General features: G+C 41.0%; 1 protein-coding gene across 3 annotated transcripts in view; it reads right to left on the bottom strand.

Annotated features, from left to right (window-relative positions):
* tnrc18 (trinucleotide repeat containing 18) overlaps positions 1 to 19167 on the bottom strand; it is a 46925-nt gene that overhangs the window by 26147 nt on the left and 1611 nt on the right. For all 3 annotated transcript variants that reach the window (XM_005468366.4, XM_005468365.4, XM_019355488.2), the window contains exons 2-4: positions 18514 to 18863; positions 3435 to 3575; positions 308 to 415 (exon numbers count right to left, since the gene is read on the bottom strand). In XM_005468366.4, coding sequence (XP_005468423.1) covers positions 308 to 415; positions 3435 to 3575; positions 18514 to 18727 — 463 coding nt within the window. In that variant the 5' untranslated portion in view covers positions 18728 to 18863. The remainder of the gene's footprint in view (positions 1 to 307; positions 416 to 3434; positions 3576 to 18513; positions 18864 to 19167) is intronic.

The raw sequence follows: 19167 nt of genomic DNA on the forward strand, positions 1-19167 counted from the left end.
AAATAATAATAAATATTTATGTGTCAACTTGCCAAGAAAACGTAACAATGCAACAGGCTTATAGTAGATCGGCAACAGCAGAATGACAGAAGAGACATACATTATGGTGTGAAAATGACAAAGGAATCAGGGCTAAATCTGGTGTTGTATTTCTGGCCAGGGCCCACAACTAAATAGGCTTTCACACTATAATAAAGAGGCTTAGCACAAAACCTACTGCTGCTGATGTATCACAGGATAAGACAGAATATGTACAATAAATTCAGGCAACTGGTCTTTGTGAATGTTGTCGGTGACAGATACTGACCTTTATGAGAATCATAGAGAGGGTGCTGGGAGAGCGAGGGAGGCTCAAGGTGCCCCAGGTGCCCCAGGTAAGGGCTGGAGTACAAGCTGCTTGGAAGAGGGGGGTAGCCTGAAGAGACAGAATGCAGGTTATAGAAATGACACTGAAAACACCAGAAAAGTTCAGTAAATTAGTCGTATAGATATAAAAGGTAATTTTGTTAGCTTATCCTCTGAACGTCAGTCCTGTTGACTCATGGCAGAGGCTGATATTTATCTGTTGTGTCACTTCCACTTTGCACTGGCTAAATGTTCAGTAATGGCATGCATCTTCTTTACAATGAAGATTTTTAGGGTCACTGATTGGCCAAATTCTCATCCTAACCCATCAAGTAGAAATTTCTCACCACTTGCATGCTGACTGCTCTGATTAGTCAACTTTGAATCTGTTAGTTGACCTGCAGATAATCAGTCTTTGACTGTTTGATAATTCGTTAACAGTTACAGTCATTTTATTGTAAAATCTGAGACCTTTGGGTTTTGGACTGTCACCCTGGACTCTGAGACGTTACAGTCAGCTGGTCTGAAGCAATGCCATGTATGAGGAAATCAAAAGGAGGCATTTCAGATCATTACATCATTCTTTCTTCCTCTTAGTCATGCATTCAATGACTCTTGCTTTGATGTTTAAACATTTCAGACCGTTTAAACTGGTGTTTGTTTAACTCGTAATGATGGAGTTACTGTATAATGAGAGCAGTTTCTAATATTTTATCCACTTAACTTATAATCAGTAATCAGCTGACATCAGGACTGTAGCTACCTTCATTTTCTAATGCTCCAACTTTTCAAAGTGATTCCTTTAATATCTGTCTACTTTTAGAGAAAATGAAATCAGAACGTACATATGAGAGGGTGAAATTAAACTACACATACGTGTATTTATTTGGACACTCAGTTAAGTGGCTGATCCGTTTTCTTTTTGTCCACTGAATTAAATAATCAACTTCAGCTCCAAGAGATTTAACCACACTATCAATTGTGACTCTGTTTCTTTTTTTTTCTTGATAAAACATTTACAGCTGACCTCATGTCACAAATCACTCTGTTTGTGGGTCAGCCTGGGTTGCTGGGCAAGAGTCTCCCGACAGCCAACTGCTGCTCTCAGAGACCAGCTCTTAATATAGACGAAGGTTTGTGTTTGGATTTCTGTGTTAGGACTGAGCTGGCTGGTGTCACCACGTTAGGCCACAAGCGGAGGAGAAAGAAGAAGAAAAAAAAAGGAGGGTGAGACATTCCTTGTTCCCACACTCCAGCCATTCCAAGAAGTATTAAAGACGCAGTTGCCATTCCAGCACAAAAGCACCGGCAGCAGCGCCGAGGTATAAATGGGTCTCCCCTCGTTCTGAGATGCAGAAATGGAGAAGCTAAGGAAGTGGGTGTTAAGGGGTGTCAGCATTAGAAGAAGGCACTGGGAGACAGAAATATAAGAGGCGTGATGGAATGAGGGTAACAGCATGCAGGATGGGTTTCTTGCAAAGCTCCCTTTAACCACAGTTAACAGCTAGCCTTGATCTTTAACAGCTTTGATTTGGGGTTCGGGTGCAGCAGTACGGTGCATCCCAGGCATATCCAAAGTCTGCCTCTTAGCTGCTGCCCAGAGACGTCTCCAGCTTAGAGTAGCGTTAGCTGCTATCAAAGCCAGCCACCAGGTATTAGGAATCTCTCTTAGCCCGTGAAGGATTCTGTTCATGAGGCTTCTTTACCAAGCAGGGGGTTTAGCTTTTTTAGCTTTAGAGACTTCAACCTTAAATCCAGTCAAACCTAAGTCAAATGTCAAAGTTTATCCACCCTTTATATTTGCTTCTCTGGCTGAATATAAAATGAAACAGGTTACATCTTTTAAATTTAGATTTAGAATTAGAATTTTACAATGAGCAATTAGTGGCACCATTCCCACACAGGAGATCTAATCACAACCCTAAAGGAACAGTTTCACATACAGCCAGCAGCCAGTTAGCTCCATATTACCTCACATTTCCACACTGAGCACCTCTAAGACTACCCATATTAGTGCTCTCATATCCACTCTCACTGACATCATACAGTGTTTAGTCTAAAGCCTGAGTTTTTGACCCACAAGGATTACTTGCACATACACTAACCTCATTATTTGAAACTGTGGCCATGTTTAATGTGAGCATCCTCTACTGTAATAGCATATGGAAAAAGGAAAAGCACAAGAGGTCTACTGTAAAAACAGCTTTTTTCCATTTGTTTTTTAAGGAAATGATTATTACACTTGGCCATTAACAGGAAACAAGCAGAGTCTCCAAAAAGCTAAGGGTCAGATTATGAGCTACAATCATGTCAGTGCCTGACCGACAGTCCCCGAACTGAGAAACAAAGACAAAAATCTTAAAATAAATAAACTAACCACATAATTTGATTTACGATGTTTGAAAAGCACTGAGCAAGCCGTGCGTCACACAGGCAACGCAATCACTTTTAAAAGGCATCTTAAATGAAATCCATTTGTCCTTCTCCCTTACCTTGCTGAAATGCACTGTGGGATTTGTTTTCTACCCTATCTGACCTACTCCAGTGAGATTTGATAAGGAGTTGCAAAAGGACACAAGGGAATGAGGAGGGGACCGAGATTCAATCACTTAATGAACAAGCCTTGAGGAAAGGCACAGGCAAGTTAAGGAAATGAGGAGTCCAAGGAGACAATCCTCCGTGTGTCTAAAAGTGTGTTCGGGCAGGAGAGAGATGGTGTATGAAAAGTAGGGCAGGAGAACTAGAGAGACGCCGACAGAGACAAAGTGTGTACTGGACAGAAGGCTCAAAAAAGAACAAGAGAGAGGAAGACAGATTACAGAAACAGATGACAGGTGAAAGTAAAGGACTGGTCGAGGACAGAGGAACCAAGGCACATTCAGGACAGAGCCAGGAGCAGAGCTACCAGTCGTGAGACAGAAATGGAACAGGATCCCAGTGGAGTAAGCAATGAGGAACAGGCCTCCTGGGCATTGGTCAGGACAGGATTGTGAAAAATGCCATGAAAATATGATGCCACTCTGCCTTTGAATTATGTACTGGGACAGAAAAGGAGGATAGAAACAGAAATGCAAATGTAGGTGATTTACCATCATGAGCATGCGATGCCCACAGCTGAGCCATCTGCAGACTGCTGGGATTTGCGGATCTGTATGCAGGGTCAGAGGTCAGAGAGGAGTGGCCTGGATAGCCTGACAGGAAGGGGCTGGAGCCTGCCGGGAAGGCATCGCCTATAGGAAAAAGAATGAAGACTGTCAGTCACCCTCGTAACCGCGAGGCCAAACAACACAAACAGTCAATCTTTTTTTATTCTGTACGTGATGTCATTCCTTCCTGTGTGCGTTTTTGGGTGAGGGGAGCTAAATCAATATGTGCTGATGTTACTGTTCCCGAGCAGTCTGCTGTAATCACATTATTACTGAGCAGCCATGCACTCCATTTCAACAAGACAGACCACAGACAGACTTCACTCAGAAAGGAGGAAAGTTAATGTAACCACCAACCAAAAGCCACAATCGTCACAAGAGGAATGCAGCCGTGTGGGGCACGAGGAGGAGTGCGTCTCTGTTCAGGATGGGACCGGGATTTACCTCAAACTCAACTGTCTGTCTCTGTCAGATAGAGCTCTGGATTACATGTTGACAGCTTTTATAAGACAAATCTGACCAAGTAAAAATGTACTCAACCTTATAAATAACTCACTGACAAAATCTTCTTCCATTATTTAAAAAATATAATCAAAAACAAATGTATTTCAGCGTTAGGCCAAAGATGTATATGTAATATAAATTACACACACACAAAAAAAACCAAAAAACAAAACAAAAACAAAAATCACAGTGTACAAAAATACCCGACACCTTAACAAATGTTTGTTACAGCTTGAGCTCAACCTGTTAATCACAATAACGATTCATGGAAATTAACAGTTAACTTAATTATACGATGCTATAAATATAAAAAAAAACAAGGTTTGCAACACATAACAACAGTGAAATATTTTTAGAAATATTCTGATTATTACTGGAACCTGAAACATGTTTTCAGAAACAAATATAGAAGAAAAAAAAAAGCACACATATTCAGTTTTTCTTGCCGTATTTTCTTTTAAATTTGCTGTAGCTTTGCACCCGACACACCGTTCCTGGTAACAAGTCACATTTTGCGTCATCACAAAACTGAAAGCGCTTCAATTTACAAAGAGAAGGCAGCAAAATCTGATGTTGGAAAGAATCAAACTGATAATGTCTACCTTTTTTTTTTTTTTTTTAAATCTTTGCTTCACTATGAGACATAACATAATAAAAATAGCTGAAGATGACTTTTTAGCTGACCAGATTATTCCTGCACTGGCCACTGTGCATTAGACTTTTTGACATAAATCAAGAGGTCAGAGGAGCGTTTATCAGAGAAATGCCTGCTGCATAATATAATATATAACAGTTTATGTTTAGAGTTTCCCATACATTTATAAATGTGTTATTAATAAAACCACAATTTAAGTAATATACAGAGTGTTTGGGTCGTACAAGGAGTCAGAGGGAACACTCTTGACTACACACCACTGAATTCAGTTCCATGGAGCGCGTGAATCCCCTCTAAATCACTTCATATCTTAATACGATACGGTTATCGATCGTTTTTATTAGACTCCACCCTCATCACATGTGCAATCTGACCACCGGCAAACTTTGAACCATTACAGCTTCTTCCAAGTGCAACCTTCTGAAGAGCTGGAAAAGGTTTCATGTTTAGCCGAGGACCCCCAGACTCTGCCCCTCCCCGAACCATTACTGAACACACTGCACGGCCATTACCCTGATAAAACTAACCATGTGTGTAGGGGAAAGGGTGCTGCCTGTATATGGGCAGGAGGGGGGAGGGAATGAATGCGTGTGTTTCTGTATTAGTCCTGTGGGAATCCAAGAGACATGCTGTGCTTGCTGAGTTTCCCCTGCATCTAAATCAGTACATTAAAACTGCAGTCCGTCAGCAGCCACACACACACACCATTTTAAATCAATACCAAATGCAGCTTTCCAATCTATCGCAAAGGCGTGCATGCAAACACATACAGAAGTAATGCACTGTGCCTTTATTCTCTCACTGTGATAACACTGTGTAGGTGGATTCTTCCACACTGTGCCTTATTAGACACAGTTTTTATTAACGCTCGCACGTAAACGTGTGTGTGTGCACGTGTGCTTAGAGTCCCTGCACTTCTTTGCCGTATGATCACCGACATGTGCAAACAGTTCTGTGTGGGTTTGCAGTGAATGCGCTTTTGAGTCAAAAACACTGCGCAAGCCGTACACACACGCACACACAAAAAGACTGCCGTAAACCTGCATTTACAAATTCACACATGCACACCACACCCACCCACGCATACACACACGTTAACTCTGAAAAGCAGCAATGAGGTTTTACCCAGAAAATGGCACAATTTTCCATCTGTGCAGTTTTGCAGTCTCATCTATGCACTGATGTCAATATTAATATTAAACAACAACACAAGCCTCACTTTCCTTCTGCTTTCAACTGTGTTTATAATTCACAATATTTTAGGTGTGTGCTTTCATTCCTTGAAGTTGTGATGTTCACAATTAAAGCCCTGCTTTCCCTGTGGTAACTGGTGGCAAAGGCAACTGCAGTTTAACACTACAGCAAACATGCCACCAACTTTTTTATGAAATACTATAGAGGAGAAACTGCTGCATGTTTGTAAAGTGGTGCCAAGCCTTCCTTAAATAACACGGCCTTTATTCAGCAAGTCATGAACAGAAGGGACCTGAAATGCTGTAAATAATGCGAGTACTTTTATAATCTTTACCCACGACATTGATTTGATTTGGGTTTACTCACTTATGACCAAATGCATAAATCAAATTTTTGGGGTCAACACTGACATTAATAGTATTAAAACATGATTATTCATCGACTTTGGAAACAGCACAAATTATATACTCATACTCGTTTTGTTTTTGGACTGGTCCAGTGGAGCTTTACATGATTTACAATTTAAAATAATTCTTAATAATCTTAAACCGGGGATTAAGAAAGGGATGAGTGCTAGCTTTTAAGGAGGGGAAGTCACTGCTTTCTTGGAAAGGTGTGGCTTGGATTTATAACAAAACAAGAGCATCCCTGGAATGGAAACCAGCACCAGCATCATTTTATCTTGATTATGTTGTTTTCAAAGACTGCTGAAAGACAAAATCGCACCACTGACTGATTCAGTGGTGCTCCATTCATTCTCTACAAACTTCAAAACTGATCTGCTGGAATAAAACAAAACAAAAACAACAAAAATAAAAAGGACCGCATCTTGCTTTGTAAACTCAAATTGGATGAGTCGTCACAGTCCGTGCTCTGCGACTGGTTTATATATAAAGAACGCTTCAGTACGTACTGTGAGCACGTCTACATTAGCAGTAACACAATGAAGGTGCGATACAGTATTTTTTTAAAAACAACTGTTAGCTGCAATGTTTCCTGTGAATCATATTACACAAAAGGTGAGCTGAAATGCTGTTGCTAAATTCACCACTGTAAATCAAAAACGGCAAAGTCGTTCATCTATGAACCATAAAGCATATTTTGCAACATTTCCTGACGTGGCCATTTTACAGTTCCTACTTTTTAGGAACGACCGCACTGTTTCGATGAAATTATCTGCCATTAGTTCAACTCTTGACACAAAGCCCGAATTGTTTCTAGAAAATGTCACTTTCACTATTTTTTTTTTTTTTTAAATTACTGCCATTTTCGAACACATCACATCGGCCAGTGTCCATGTGTGTCGCACTAGGTGCCAGCAGTGTTGTTTTAACAAATTATCCTCACCTTTAAGCCACTTTCTAATCATTACCTCATGTGTGTAAGACGTGCAAAACATAGATGTACCCTCGATGAACACACACACACACACACACACACACACACAATACATTTCCAACCACCACCACCACCACCACCACCTGTCAAGGTTGTTGAAGTCCTGGTAGGATGTCAGCAGTTTCCATTTCTTCAGGCCAAACACCAGGGTCTCTCTAATGCACATACACAGACACGTCAAGAGGCACAGATGCCTCACTGGAGTATGGATCAATCTCGGCATTGTAGCCGCCTACAGGCCATTTATTCCATGTGTCTGAGTACACACGCACACACGCACACACACAGTCTACAGTTTTGCTTTGTGCCAGTGAGCAGGGAAAAAGAATACAATCCCAAAGTCCCTTTGCCCCTCCTGAACAGTCAAAAGCAGGAAAAAATGGGAGGGGTAGAAAGAGGAAAAACATTTGCACTCCTTGTTCCAGAAACAACATCCAAATGGTAGCTGAGAGGGAAATGTTTCTTTAAATGTTTTGGAATTACTCTTTCATTAGCTCACCCCCTCTCCCTCTCTCTTTTAACCTTTTCCTTCCTCTCTCCCTCTCTCTCCCTTCACAACTCCACCCCCCACCACACACACAGCATTTGGCTCTCAGTTCACAAGACAGTTAGTTTGCCATATTGGGAGAAACGAGTTGCCAAGAAACGCGCTCTCTGACTCCCAACGCGTTCTGAGCCTCCATTTTCAGATCAGTATAAGAAATATATCTTGATATCAGAGATAGGAAGGAGATCAATTCTGTCAGACTCCACTGCAAATCCGACACAAAGGCGCACACATCCAAAGAAAAAAAATAAAATAAAAAAATCAGAGAAACTAGCAAGTCAGTGTTGATCGCAAATTGATCCAAATTCACTGAAACACACACACACACACACACACACACACACACACACACACAAAATTCAACAATACTGGAAAATGTGCAAAAGAAAAAAAAAGAAGAAATGAAAGAAAATCTCTGGTATAAAAGCCTGAGACACAGACACACACAGACACACACACACACACACACACACACACACACAGAGAACCCATCTGTTATCCATCAGTGGTACTCAGAGCAGGGTTAGCTGGGGGAGATCTCTATTGATCTCTGGTTTTTATTCCCTGCAAGAAAAACACTGAAACAGTAAAACTCTGCAGTGCTATACATCCCACAGCTAACTGGCACACTGACACACTGGTAACCATTAACCCCAACTGTAAAGAAACCCTCATTCACACTCACACTCACACACAGGCAAGGGATGTGCGGGAATTTGCATGTGCGTCCGTGAATTCATTCAGCCATGCGGTTTAAAGTGTGTTAATTATTTCAAAATGGAGATGTCTGGTTCTCCTCTGCTGGGAGTCGTTTACAGGAAACAGGTTTTGTTTGTGTTGTTTGCGCAGCCGAGCTGAATACAAACCGTTTCTCAACTTTAATTAAAAATGTCAAGTTCGAGTTCTGACACGTCAGCTCTCGGTGTGGCAGACCGCGCTGCAACAAGGTGGCATCTGACTGGTTCCTCTCTTTGTCGTTTGATTGAATAAAGAAAAATGAAATAAGTTTGCAAAAAGAAATTCATTTTTAAACAAACAGAATTACTTGCACAGCTGCTTCCTCTGCTCAACTCCAAAAAGATCTCCTTCCATCTGATGATACTCTGAATACACATGCGGGGAAGGGTTGGAGTAGTTTGTTTACCACACAGCAGAAGAAGAAGAAAAATGAAAGACAGAATGTTAATTATTTATCTTAGATCATGCATTTATTCTGGGCTAAAATTTCACATCTGAAAATAACTGTTGTGCTACAACAAATTTTAGGAAACAAGGAGATGAGCTGCACAGTATTAGTGAGATTACGGGTGTTTATCACTATACGTTTTGTTTTGGGGGCCTTTTGTCTTTATCAAATACTGAAACTTTAAAGAAACAGGCAGTGTGCAGTGAGGACTAATGTGTCTCTGGTGTACTAGACGCGAGTACCAGATGAGCCACCCCAAAGAGACAGACATCTGATTAAAAAAATAATATTATTTATTAAGTTAAAAAGCAAGTGAGAGGAAATGGTGGGAGGTGGAACGCACAACAAAAGAATGCAGACTCGTAATTTTTTTTTTCTTTTTAAAGGAAAATCTCTAAGCGGAAGAAAAATGAAGGGAAAATTACATTACATGAGCTCTGAAATGTCAAATCAGATGGAGACCCAAACTGAGCTGCCATCTGGACTCTGTGAACAATAGATAATAGATTGATAAACGGATTTGTTGCGGTTCTTGGTTGTAAAACACATCAATCACTGACCAAGTCTTCCATTATTTATTTAATAGGTTGGAATTAAATTTTAGTTTATAATGACTTTAACTAAAACCACATTATACAAAAAAATTAGCATAGTTGTATTTGGAGAATTGTAGATTGTAGTTCATATTTTCTTTATTTACTGAGGTTTAAACCCCAGTTTATGGCTTTTAATCAGACATTAAAGGCAGATTACTTTTGCATTATTTAGCACTAAAAAGTACATTAAATACAGTATGAATAATAAGAATTTAGATTTTAGTGCTCATTTATTAAGAAAAGGTTGGGAACAATATGGATGTATTAAAACATACAGAAATTTGCTGAATAAAAATGAAGATATTGGATATATAGTTGTACATAGTGTATATATAGTAGTAGTAGAAAGTAGTTAAAGTACATCACAATGGTGTGAAAGGTCACCAGTATGCACAACACCAGAGGGAGATCAGTGGGACTGAGAAATCTCAATTGAAACCACATACAGGATAATTAAGTCTCCCTGATTAAACAATTTATTTTAAAAAAGTTGATGTTTTACTCCATGTTACTCAAATTTAAAAAGAAAACAACAAAAAAAAGCAAACATTAATCGAGTACACCAACATCCACACCGTCCCACGCAGTTGCACTCAACACGATGGCAGGTGTTACTTTGACGCACACCTCAAAAATCGGCAAATGTGAGTCCAACATGTGTCACAGACAGGCAGACGAAATGGCAAGGATGGTAGTGTGTGCACAGAAACACACACACGTGTTTAAGATCATGCAACACCACAAGGCTGTATTCACAGCTGCAGACCAGAGAGTCAGAAACTACAAAGTGGTGTAATCACAAAACCACATATGTAGTGACAGGAAACAACCCGATTTTCAAAAACACTCTCTCGTTTAATGCAAATTAAAGTACCTTTAAGTCAATCTAAGGATGACTGCAAACTCGAGAGCTGATTTCCAGCTCCATATTTTTATCCTTGCAGTCTAGTAGAGTGGCTTGGCATGAGTCACATTTCAAAAACGATCCTTATTTATGTTACACTGGGCCCATAAATTAAGAACTCCTCTATAGATTAAGCCAGTTTAGCCCCTTTCATATTAAGATAGTTGTGTGTGTGTGTCTGGCTGCCCCTTACAAACAGGATTCAAACGGTATTCAGGTGCCCGAGATGACCATAAAGATCTCTCACTGACATCACAGAAATCCAAGGGTAGAAAAACAGTCAGAAATTGAGCTCACGGGGATTACGTGTACATATACTGACTGTTTAATAGGAACAACTACTAGTAACACTAAATAATAAAATAATAAAAGGTTTGGCTCAGCTTTAATAGCATTTCTAAGCCAAACCTTGAAACATGCTGCAGGTATAGGCGTCTCCACTGGTTAAAACATATTCCACATAACTAACAAGCAGCTAGAACTGACTATTCTCATGTCAAACTTGCTGTGTGCATCTCCTTCGTGTTGTTACACATTTTGAGCTTTTACCTAAGTGCCTTGGGAAGAATATTATCAGGCTTATGTAATGGGACACGTAGAGACTCAACACGCAGCCAAACAGACAGACACAGCGCAGTGTGTGACCTTTGTGTGCTGGAGGCTGTTGTTTGTGTTAAAGGGAGGGATCTGGCACAGAGAACGACTTAGCTAATGCTTTGGGTATTTCAACATGCCACAGCATGCTTATGCACACACACACACGCACACACACACACAGGCCTATCACTCTCATGTTTGACAGCTGTGTGTGAGTGTTGTATATGTGTGTGTGTGTGTGTGTGTGTGTGTCTCTCTCGTTTTTTTCTGCCACTGACAGGTTTATTGTAGCAGGGCAGCAGAGCCTTGTGCTTTCTCTTAAGGAGCCCGTTTTCTCTCCTGAAGGATTCAATTAATCTGAGAGGGGGATGTGTCCGAGCCACATCTTCTCACACATACTTAGGTGTCTGTGTCTTGAATATATATTTATACACACACACACACACACACACACACACTCACCACATTAATTTAAGTGCAAACAGACACACTAGCCAAGCGGCACGGAAGACAAATTGGTATCAGCCAAGACATCCCTGGCCTGCCCCTGCAAGCTGCATGAATTATTAGCCTTCCACTCGTGTGCCCTGTGAGTGTGTGCGAGACTGAAAGAGACAGAACAACTGAAGGGCGAGCACATTTATCTAACCGTGTATGAATGTGTTGTGGTCAGTATAAATCTCTTCTCTGTGCAGAGTCTCGGGGGGGAAGCCCCAGCCCTAACTGTACTAAGCACAATCACATGCTCCCATTCTTATACACCAGACTTCAATCCTCTCATCTACACAGACACTCTCACATACACACACAACCAGCAAAACCTCAGCTCTTATCCTCTGAAAATAAAATACTGATTTCCACTCATTTAGTTCTCCTTTTCCATTCATCTCAGGCTGTTTGTGTCAACAGCTATTGGCCTTTCTTCGAATGGGGGAGGCTGAAATGTGTGTACCGAGACAGTTAAAAGTAATGCTGTTTTACCTCAAGTCTCACAAAATGAGCAATACCACCGCGAGCAGCAGTTTCATCTCATTAAACAAGCATTTGTGACATTTGCTAGCAAATATCACAACACAGCAAATTAACCTACATCTGGTTTTGGTAAAAATGTGGGAAAGGACGGGGGATGAGCTGCTGTGACTTTTGTTCTATTTGTTAGGAGGAAAACAGAAGTTAAATGCTCAAAATCCAGTGAAATCCAGTCTGTCACAGTGTGTTAGACCACCATGTGATCTCTGAGAAATACGGTGGGAACAGAAGAACTGAAGAACTTGGGACCAAAAGTGACACTAAAAAAGAAGAAGAAGAAAGAAAAAGAAAATAGTTTACATTTCACCTCAACCACTAACTGCATAACTGAGTTCCTGATACACACCACTGAATGTGCAGCCTGGGTTTTTGCTCACGTGCAGAGGTGATCCACATTAAGCTTAATGAATGAAAAAAGGCATGACAGGTGACACAATAGAAAGAATATGAACAATGACAAGAAAAAAAGGAGAGCTGCTTGATCACAGCCATCAGCAGGAACGAGCTGCCAATCTTGTAAACGGTGTTTGTGTTTGAGGTGTGACAGGAGCTTCAAATTCTGCAGGGCAACAGATTTCTGAGTCTACCTCTGCAGCCCTGCAGTGGACGGAGACCTCTGCTGCTAAGCACAGCATCTTTACAGGTAGCTGGTAATTAACCTTTGCTGTGCAGAGTGAAGAGTAAAGAGGAGACTGCTGTATCACTGTACGAACTGTTAAACTCAAGGTTTGGTCTTTCTGGAAACATTGCGGTGCATTATATTAACCCGATCAGTCCCAGAAATAAATAAGCACAACACAGCAGGCATGAGTACACCAAATAAGGCAAAAACCACTAATTACATTTTTATTCATTGGATAATAGTCTCTCTGTCTCTGAGCATTATCCCCCTTTAATCTTAATAATGTGTCCGTGTAATCATTAACTGTCTAATTTGCCTTTTCTTCCCTGTATGTCATTTCCCCTTGCAGTTTCTTCTTCTGCAAGTTCTGCAAGTTCTACAAGTTCTACTTCTGCAAATGAGTGAACTTCTGTTTAGCCTCGATGATTTCATAAGCAACAGCACAAAAGTCATGAAGAAGTGACTCTGGCAAGTAAAACTAGCACCAGGCTCCATTAGAGCTGGGCGATAGAACGATAACGATATGTATTGCGAAATAACTTTTTCTCGATAGAAAAATGAAACTATTGCGATAGACCTCATCTCTCTCTCTTCCTGTCTTAAAAGAAAAAAAAAGAACAGCCAATCCAAATTAAGTAGCGCATAGCCGAACCAATCACAGCCGCAGCGTCACGTCACGTGACTTGTTACGTACAGCACAAGTGCCCAGCCGCACATGTGTATTTGTTTGGGAAGCAGCCAGCCGCCGTGCCGGTCGGTTAATGGAGAAAATGAGTTTGCCCGCTAGAGAAAAATCAACCGAGAGCTTGGGTGACCAGGTTACCGAAGAGAACACAGATGACAGTTCCAATGCTGGAGAGATTGTCGAAAGGAAGGGCCAGAGAAGTTCCGTAGACTAAAAGCGCTAATTCGTCATCGAAAACAACCAGGAGAATCCCTGCGAAGCAACAACAGTCAATTGAGTCGGCTTTCTTCAGCGTCTTACCATATGACAAAAAAGCTAAGAGACATAGCGACATAACGAATGCCATAGCCTACCGTCTTGCTAAAGACATGCTACCAATAAACACGGTCGAAAATGAAGGATTCAAGCAGCTAATTGAGGTAATAGCTAAGCTATACAACAAGGAGAGATTGAGAATTTCCTTTTAGTTCTCAGTTTATTTGATACTGACAAAAGTTAGTTTGTTTTACAGAAGAACAGACAAAATTGACTAAGATTTATTTTTAGAATTAATATTTGGTTTCTAAGTGGAACTGACAATTTAGTAGTTTGTTTTGTTTGTTCTATTTTGAAACTTAAACGCTTTAGCGGCTGCCTTTTGTGTAGTTTGCAATATTTGCCTTTATTTATCTGAAACTGAAGTCTCATGTTCTTTAAGTACATCTGTCCTGTTGAACTTATTATGGAAAATAAATATTTAAATCAAAACAAGCTGCTGATTATTTCACATTTTACTTGTGAGCAACAGCACATTTAAATCTTACAAATATAGTTATTTGGCTTATATCGTGATATATATATCGTTATCGCCTGAAATGAAAAAAACATATCGTGATATGAAAAAATCTTATATCGCCCAGCTCTAGGCTCCATGTAGAGTGCATACAAGTTGCAATAAAAACAACACTGAATGACAACAATAAAGATCAAGTGATATAGTATGCCATATTCTACCATTTCTTGGCACGTACTTAACATGAGCTGTGGCTACGTGTCAGCAATGTTACTTCTTTCTCTCTCACACACCTGAGAGTCACTCACTGCCCACAACAAAAGCCCGTTGGCCCCATCTAACACACAGGTTACCCACAAGGCCAAAGGTGGAAGGCTTGGCCACATAACTTGGGTAACAAGCTGGATTTACTGTCTAGTGAAATAAAGACAAAACTACAGCAGATAAAGGAAGTTTTACTTTTACTGGTGATACAAGTTCATTCTTTCAAGTGTGCTAAATATATTTCAAACATGTAAGATGTAATTAGTTAAAAGCAAAGTGAAATTACCTTTAAACCCCTCCTATGACATCCACTTATGCCACTCCAACCTTTTTACAGTTTGCAGATATAAAAAGCATTGGTGTGCTTGTCTCCTCAGTGCAGTTACATTTCAGCAGGTCCTACCTCTGCAGCACTCAGGCACAAAAGTGAGGGACGTAGAAGGAGAGGACAGATGGCCTCAATCATGTGATGGAGGCACCGGCAGACCTCCAGCAGACTGCGGACCTTTTACAGCCATTTTACATCTATAAACAGTGACTGAACCTGATCTTGTTTAGATACAACCTGGGTGAATAGTGGGCCGACAGAGGAGCTGCTGCATAGAAAGGATTTGCTGATGGAAAACGATGTCTTTACAGATGCCCTTTTTGCTGCACCAACAGCACAAATGTCAACAAACTATTTGCAGTTTCACAACGCATTGCAAACTAAGTGTTAAGCTGCTTTCCACATTTGGCAGCCCAGAATTGTTAAAATAAGGGAGGACACTCTACTCTATTAAGTCAGGTGGAAACCCTATTAAAGCTGAACTTAAAAAAAAAAAAAAACTAATAAGGCAGACTCCTGGGAAATAAGGCTGCACTGGCAGCTATAAACAGTCAACCCTGCTATCAAGAGCTCAGCCAAAAACAACTGTGCAAAAAAAACAAAAAAACAAAACGCTTTGAATTCCTTGAAACATGTGTAAACAGAAACGGTAGCAGGGCGACCCTGGCTCCTCTGACTGCACAGCAGGTCCTTGAGAACTGGATTCATGCTGTTTATTGCAATTAAAGAGGAACATTATGAACATTAACAATTACTGGGTAATTATTATGTAATAGGGTTGTATAGTGTTATTACAAGCACAGGACTGCAATCTCATTCGGGGTTGGTTAAATGTAATGTGTGGGGATTTGATATGGAGGAGTGCCATAAAGCTAAATGACCTGTGTCGCACTGTGGTGGGCTTTGGTGGGCAGAGGCTGTGAGAGTGTTCAACAGGGGAGATGAGTCACACAGAGTTTTGGAAGGTCAGGGTAAAATGTATCCTGTTTTAAAAGGAGCCTTTCAACTGCCAATCTGGGCTGGGACAGCAGCTGGGTCAATTCTGCTTCACAACAACACAACCACACCCGTCCCACCACCCCTCTGGCTAAACGTCAAGTTTGCGCCGCACAAACCCGTCTGCACACAAGCAGTTTTCGGCTCGTTTCTGAGCCACGGAGGGGAGATGCAGCGGCGTCACGTCATCCTAACCAAAGTTATTACTGTTAAACAATTTTCCCCTCTCAGTTGAGCTGGGTTTCACTTAGTTTCCTGGGAAAGTTTGCTCATTTCAGTTCAGTTTCTATAGAGCAGAAATGTCTTGTTTTAGTTTAGCTATTATTAGTTTCTGTTATGATATGAGTGGCATTCTTTAAGAAGCTCAAAGCAAAACAACAGAGCAAGAACTTCACACACAGTCGCCTGACACAAACACAGGCTCCTTGTGTTGACAAATCTGACCAAACTGAAACTAAAACCAAAGAAAATTGCTTTAATTTGTCTACTCTCCCGCTTTTATTTCACTTAACTTGAATGTTTTGTCACACTTAGTTTTAGTTAACCGTCATAAACGGGAACGAATGAGCCAGAATGGTATTTTGGAAGAGTAAAAACTAGTAAAAACCACACGTCCATTAACTCCAAAGGGAAAATATTCCATGGTATTTGGGACACTGGTTTTGTCAACAAGAATATTTTGCAATACCACCATGACCGAGAAAAACGTGTGGCTTTAGCATATACACGAGGTATATAAAGTTCAGCTCAAGGGCACTTTGATACGTGGGCTTTACAGTCAGAGATCAAACCACCAGTGCACAAACCGCTCCACTTCCAGAGAATTTAACAACACACGATAACCCACCTCATTCCCACGGGCTAACTACAGGCTACTTTCAGTGAAGTAAAAGAAACATGATTTAGAAATACTCTTAGATGTCCTGGGAATTTCCCAGGCTGGCTGGTAGATTTGTGATGTGGCCGATCTTAATTAATGTGGCGACTTTGTTTCAAAACATATGAAAAAACAGCACACTTTCCTCCAAATCCTCATATAGTATTTATGTCTTTAAGAAATGCAGTTTACTAACAGAGTTTACATGAATCCCATCACAGCCTACGTACATACAACTCTTTCCCTAAACACACGGAAAGCATCCTTTTAATTATTATTAATCTGCAAGATATATTAATTGACATCGCCAGTAGTGTGAAGAGAGGTGGGATCAAGTTGTGAGTGGGTTGTGCTTTTAATTTTGTAAGCTGGTAATAAAAATATTGTCCTCATATATCTATCTATCTATCTATATATATATAAATTTTAGGTCGGAACGCCCACAGCTGTCAGGAGGCGCAAAATTGGTTCAATAAACTGTGCCCTAGTACATTTCTTTGCCACAATGCACCCATCAATCATCCCAACACTCCCTGCTGTGCACTGATTTCATCTCTGACACCTTTTCATGTTTGTGTGTGAGAGTTGAATGTGCGGGTTCTGCCAGGGTGTCAAATTAACGCTTCATCGGAGCCCCTGACTTCACTTTACTGGACCCCTAAGTACTGCAATGAACTCGCGCTCACAGATAAGGAAGAAGGGAATATTTTAACCTTTTGGGTTAAAAGAAACCAGAAAACCTGTAATTGTATCTCTGTCCACAGCTACATGACTTCAGAGTAACTCAGTGAGAGCATTTGTCAGACTTTCCATTTTCCCGAAAGAATCAGCAGACAACCCTTTTCACACACACACACACACACACACACACAGAACATATGGTTTGAACATAGATGACTCCAACTTCCTCTGTGACCGACCACAAAACCATATGCAAACATGCAATGTTATCTCCTTTTCTTGTTATTTCAAGGCTCTCTATGCCAATAATAAGCGCAAGACATTACTGTGCAGGCACTGAATGTAAATGGAAAAAAATCATCATCTCAACAGGGAATAACATATACTGCATATTTGATTCTGCTTATAATGCACAAACACACACGATGTAAACAAACACATGGGCGTTCACTTGTAGGAGAATGGTTGTGTAATACCCCAGCAGTTTGCCCCCAATACACAGTTTCTCTCCATTATACAGATCCTCCAGTGTACTTGCAGCAGAACAAGGGCTGTTTAACAGAACTGCTACAAATTCATGAAAAAAAAAGAAAAGAAAAAAGAAAACGAAACATCAGCCATTTGCCAAATGCTACAGCGGAGTGACTTTTACTCCAAATACACAACCACTCTATTTCTCTCAACGCGGCGAGAACGGGTCTGTAATACCTTTAAGGTGAAAACTTTGCCACCCCCGCCGTGTCAAACACAGATAAACACACTGCATCGGCCTCGAGCAGCAATGACAGTGTAATGGTCCGCATGCAATCCTAGACCGCTGCACCCTGACCTGCAAGCTGCTGCATGAACATCTACACCGCAGCCCTGTTTGTCCCTTCAATCCGAAGAAATGCGTGTGTCGGAAACTGCCAAGTAATTTTCCGCTAATGCGCTGCACATTACAGGGGCCGAGGATCCTGAAAACGATCTGTTACATCTGAAACTTGTCATAGCCTTATAACAGCCGCCTTTCTTTACCCACATCACACCGCACATCCAGGCGGTGACCGCGCAGGCTGCCACGGATAGCCACAAACCGTGCGCAGTTTTTATTTCAAGTTAATATTTAATCATCTTCTTCTTGTTTTTGGGTGGGGGGACACTCATATTACAGAATCAAGCAGAGCAGTGAAGCGTGGCTCACTTACTGTGGTGTGGATGTAGGTTAATGGCCGATGGCAAGAATTTTCCGGAGTGGAGAGGCTGCGGCTGACTCCCCAGCAAGTGACCGGAGGAGGGAGGGATCCTCCCGGCTGCAGCAGCTGCTCCGATCCGGATGGAGTGAGACTCCATCGCGAGCCCCGCCAACAACGAAGGTGGTACGTGGACGGATCGGGGAGGACCAAAATCTCTGCCATCCATTATCCACAGCGGGGAAAGTTGTTAAAGGAAATAGTCCGTTCGGATAGGCCCTCTATTCCGAAAAAGCCAGTTCTGGCTATAATAATGTCTTTAGTTTTCCAGGCGATTCGAGCTCCTTTTCAGCCATTCTTCTAACCTATAAAATACATGAAAAATTAAAATAAATGAAAACAAAAAAAGAATAAAATAACAGCTTGGCATATAATCTACTGCAGACTGCAATGTCGGAGCAAACTGTTGGGAACTGGTAGTTTTAGGATTTCTCTTCTTTCCAGCGAACAGGCGGCCCATATGTGCAATGACGCAGTTTGGAAAAGCACTTCAAAAACTAAACCTCGAATAGCAGCTAATCGCCGATGAGACCGTGTGAGGCACTGCCGTCGTACCCTAAATGAAGATCTTAATGCGATTTTAACTTATCTACAATATTATGATGTGAC

Source organism: Oreochromis niloticus, linkage group LG4, assembly GCF_001858045.2.
Source record: "Oreochromis niloticus isolate F11D_XX linkage group LG4, O_niloticus_UMD_NMBU, whole genome shotgun sequence".
NCBI classification, from domain to species: Eukaryota; Metazoa; Chordata; class Actinopteri; order Cichliformes; family Cichlidae; genus Oreochromis; species Oreochromis niloticus.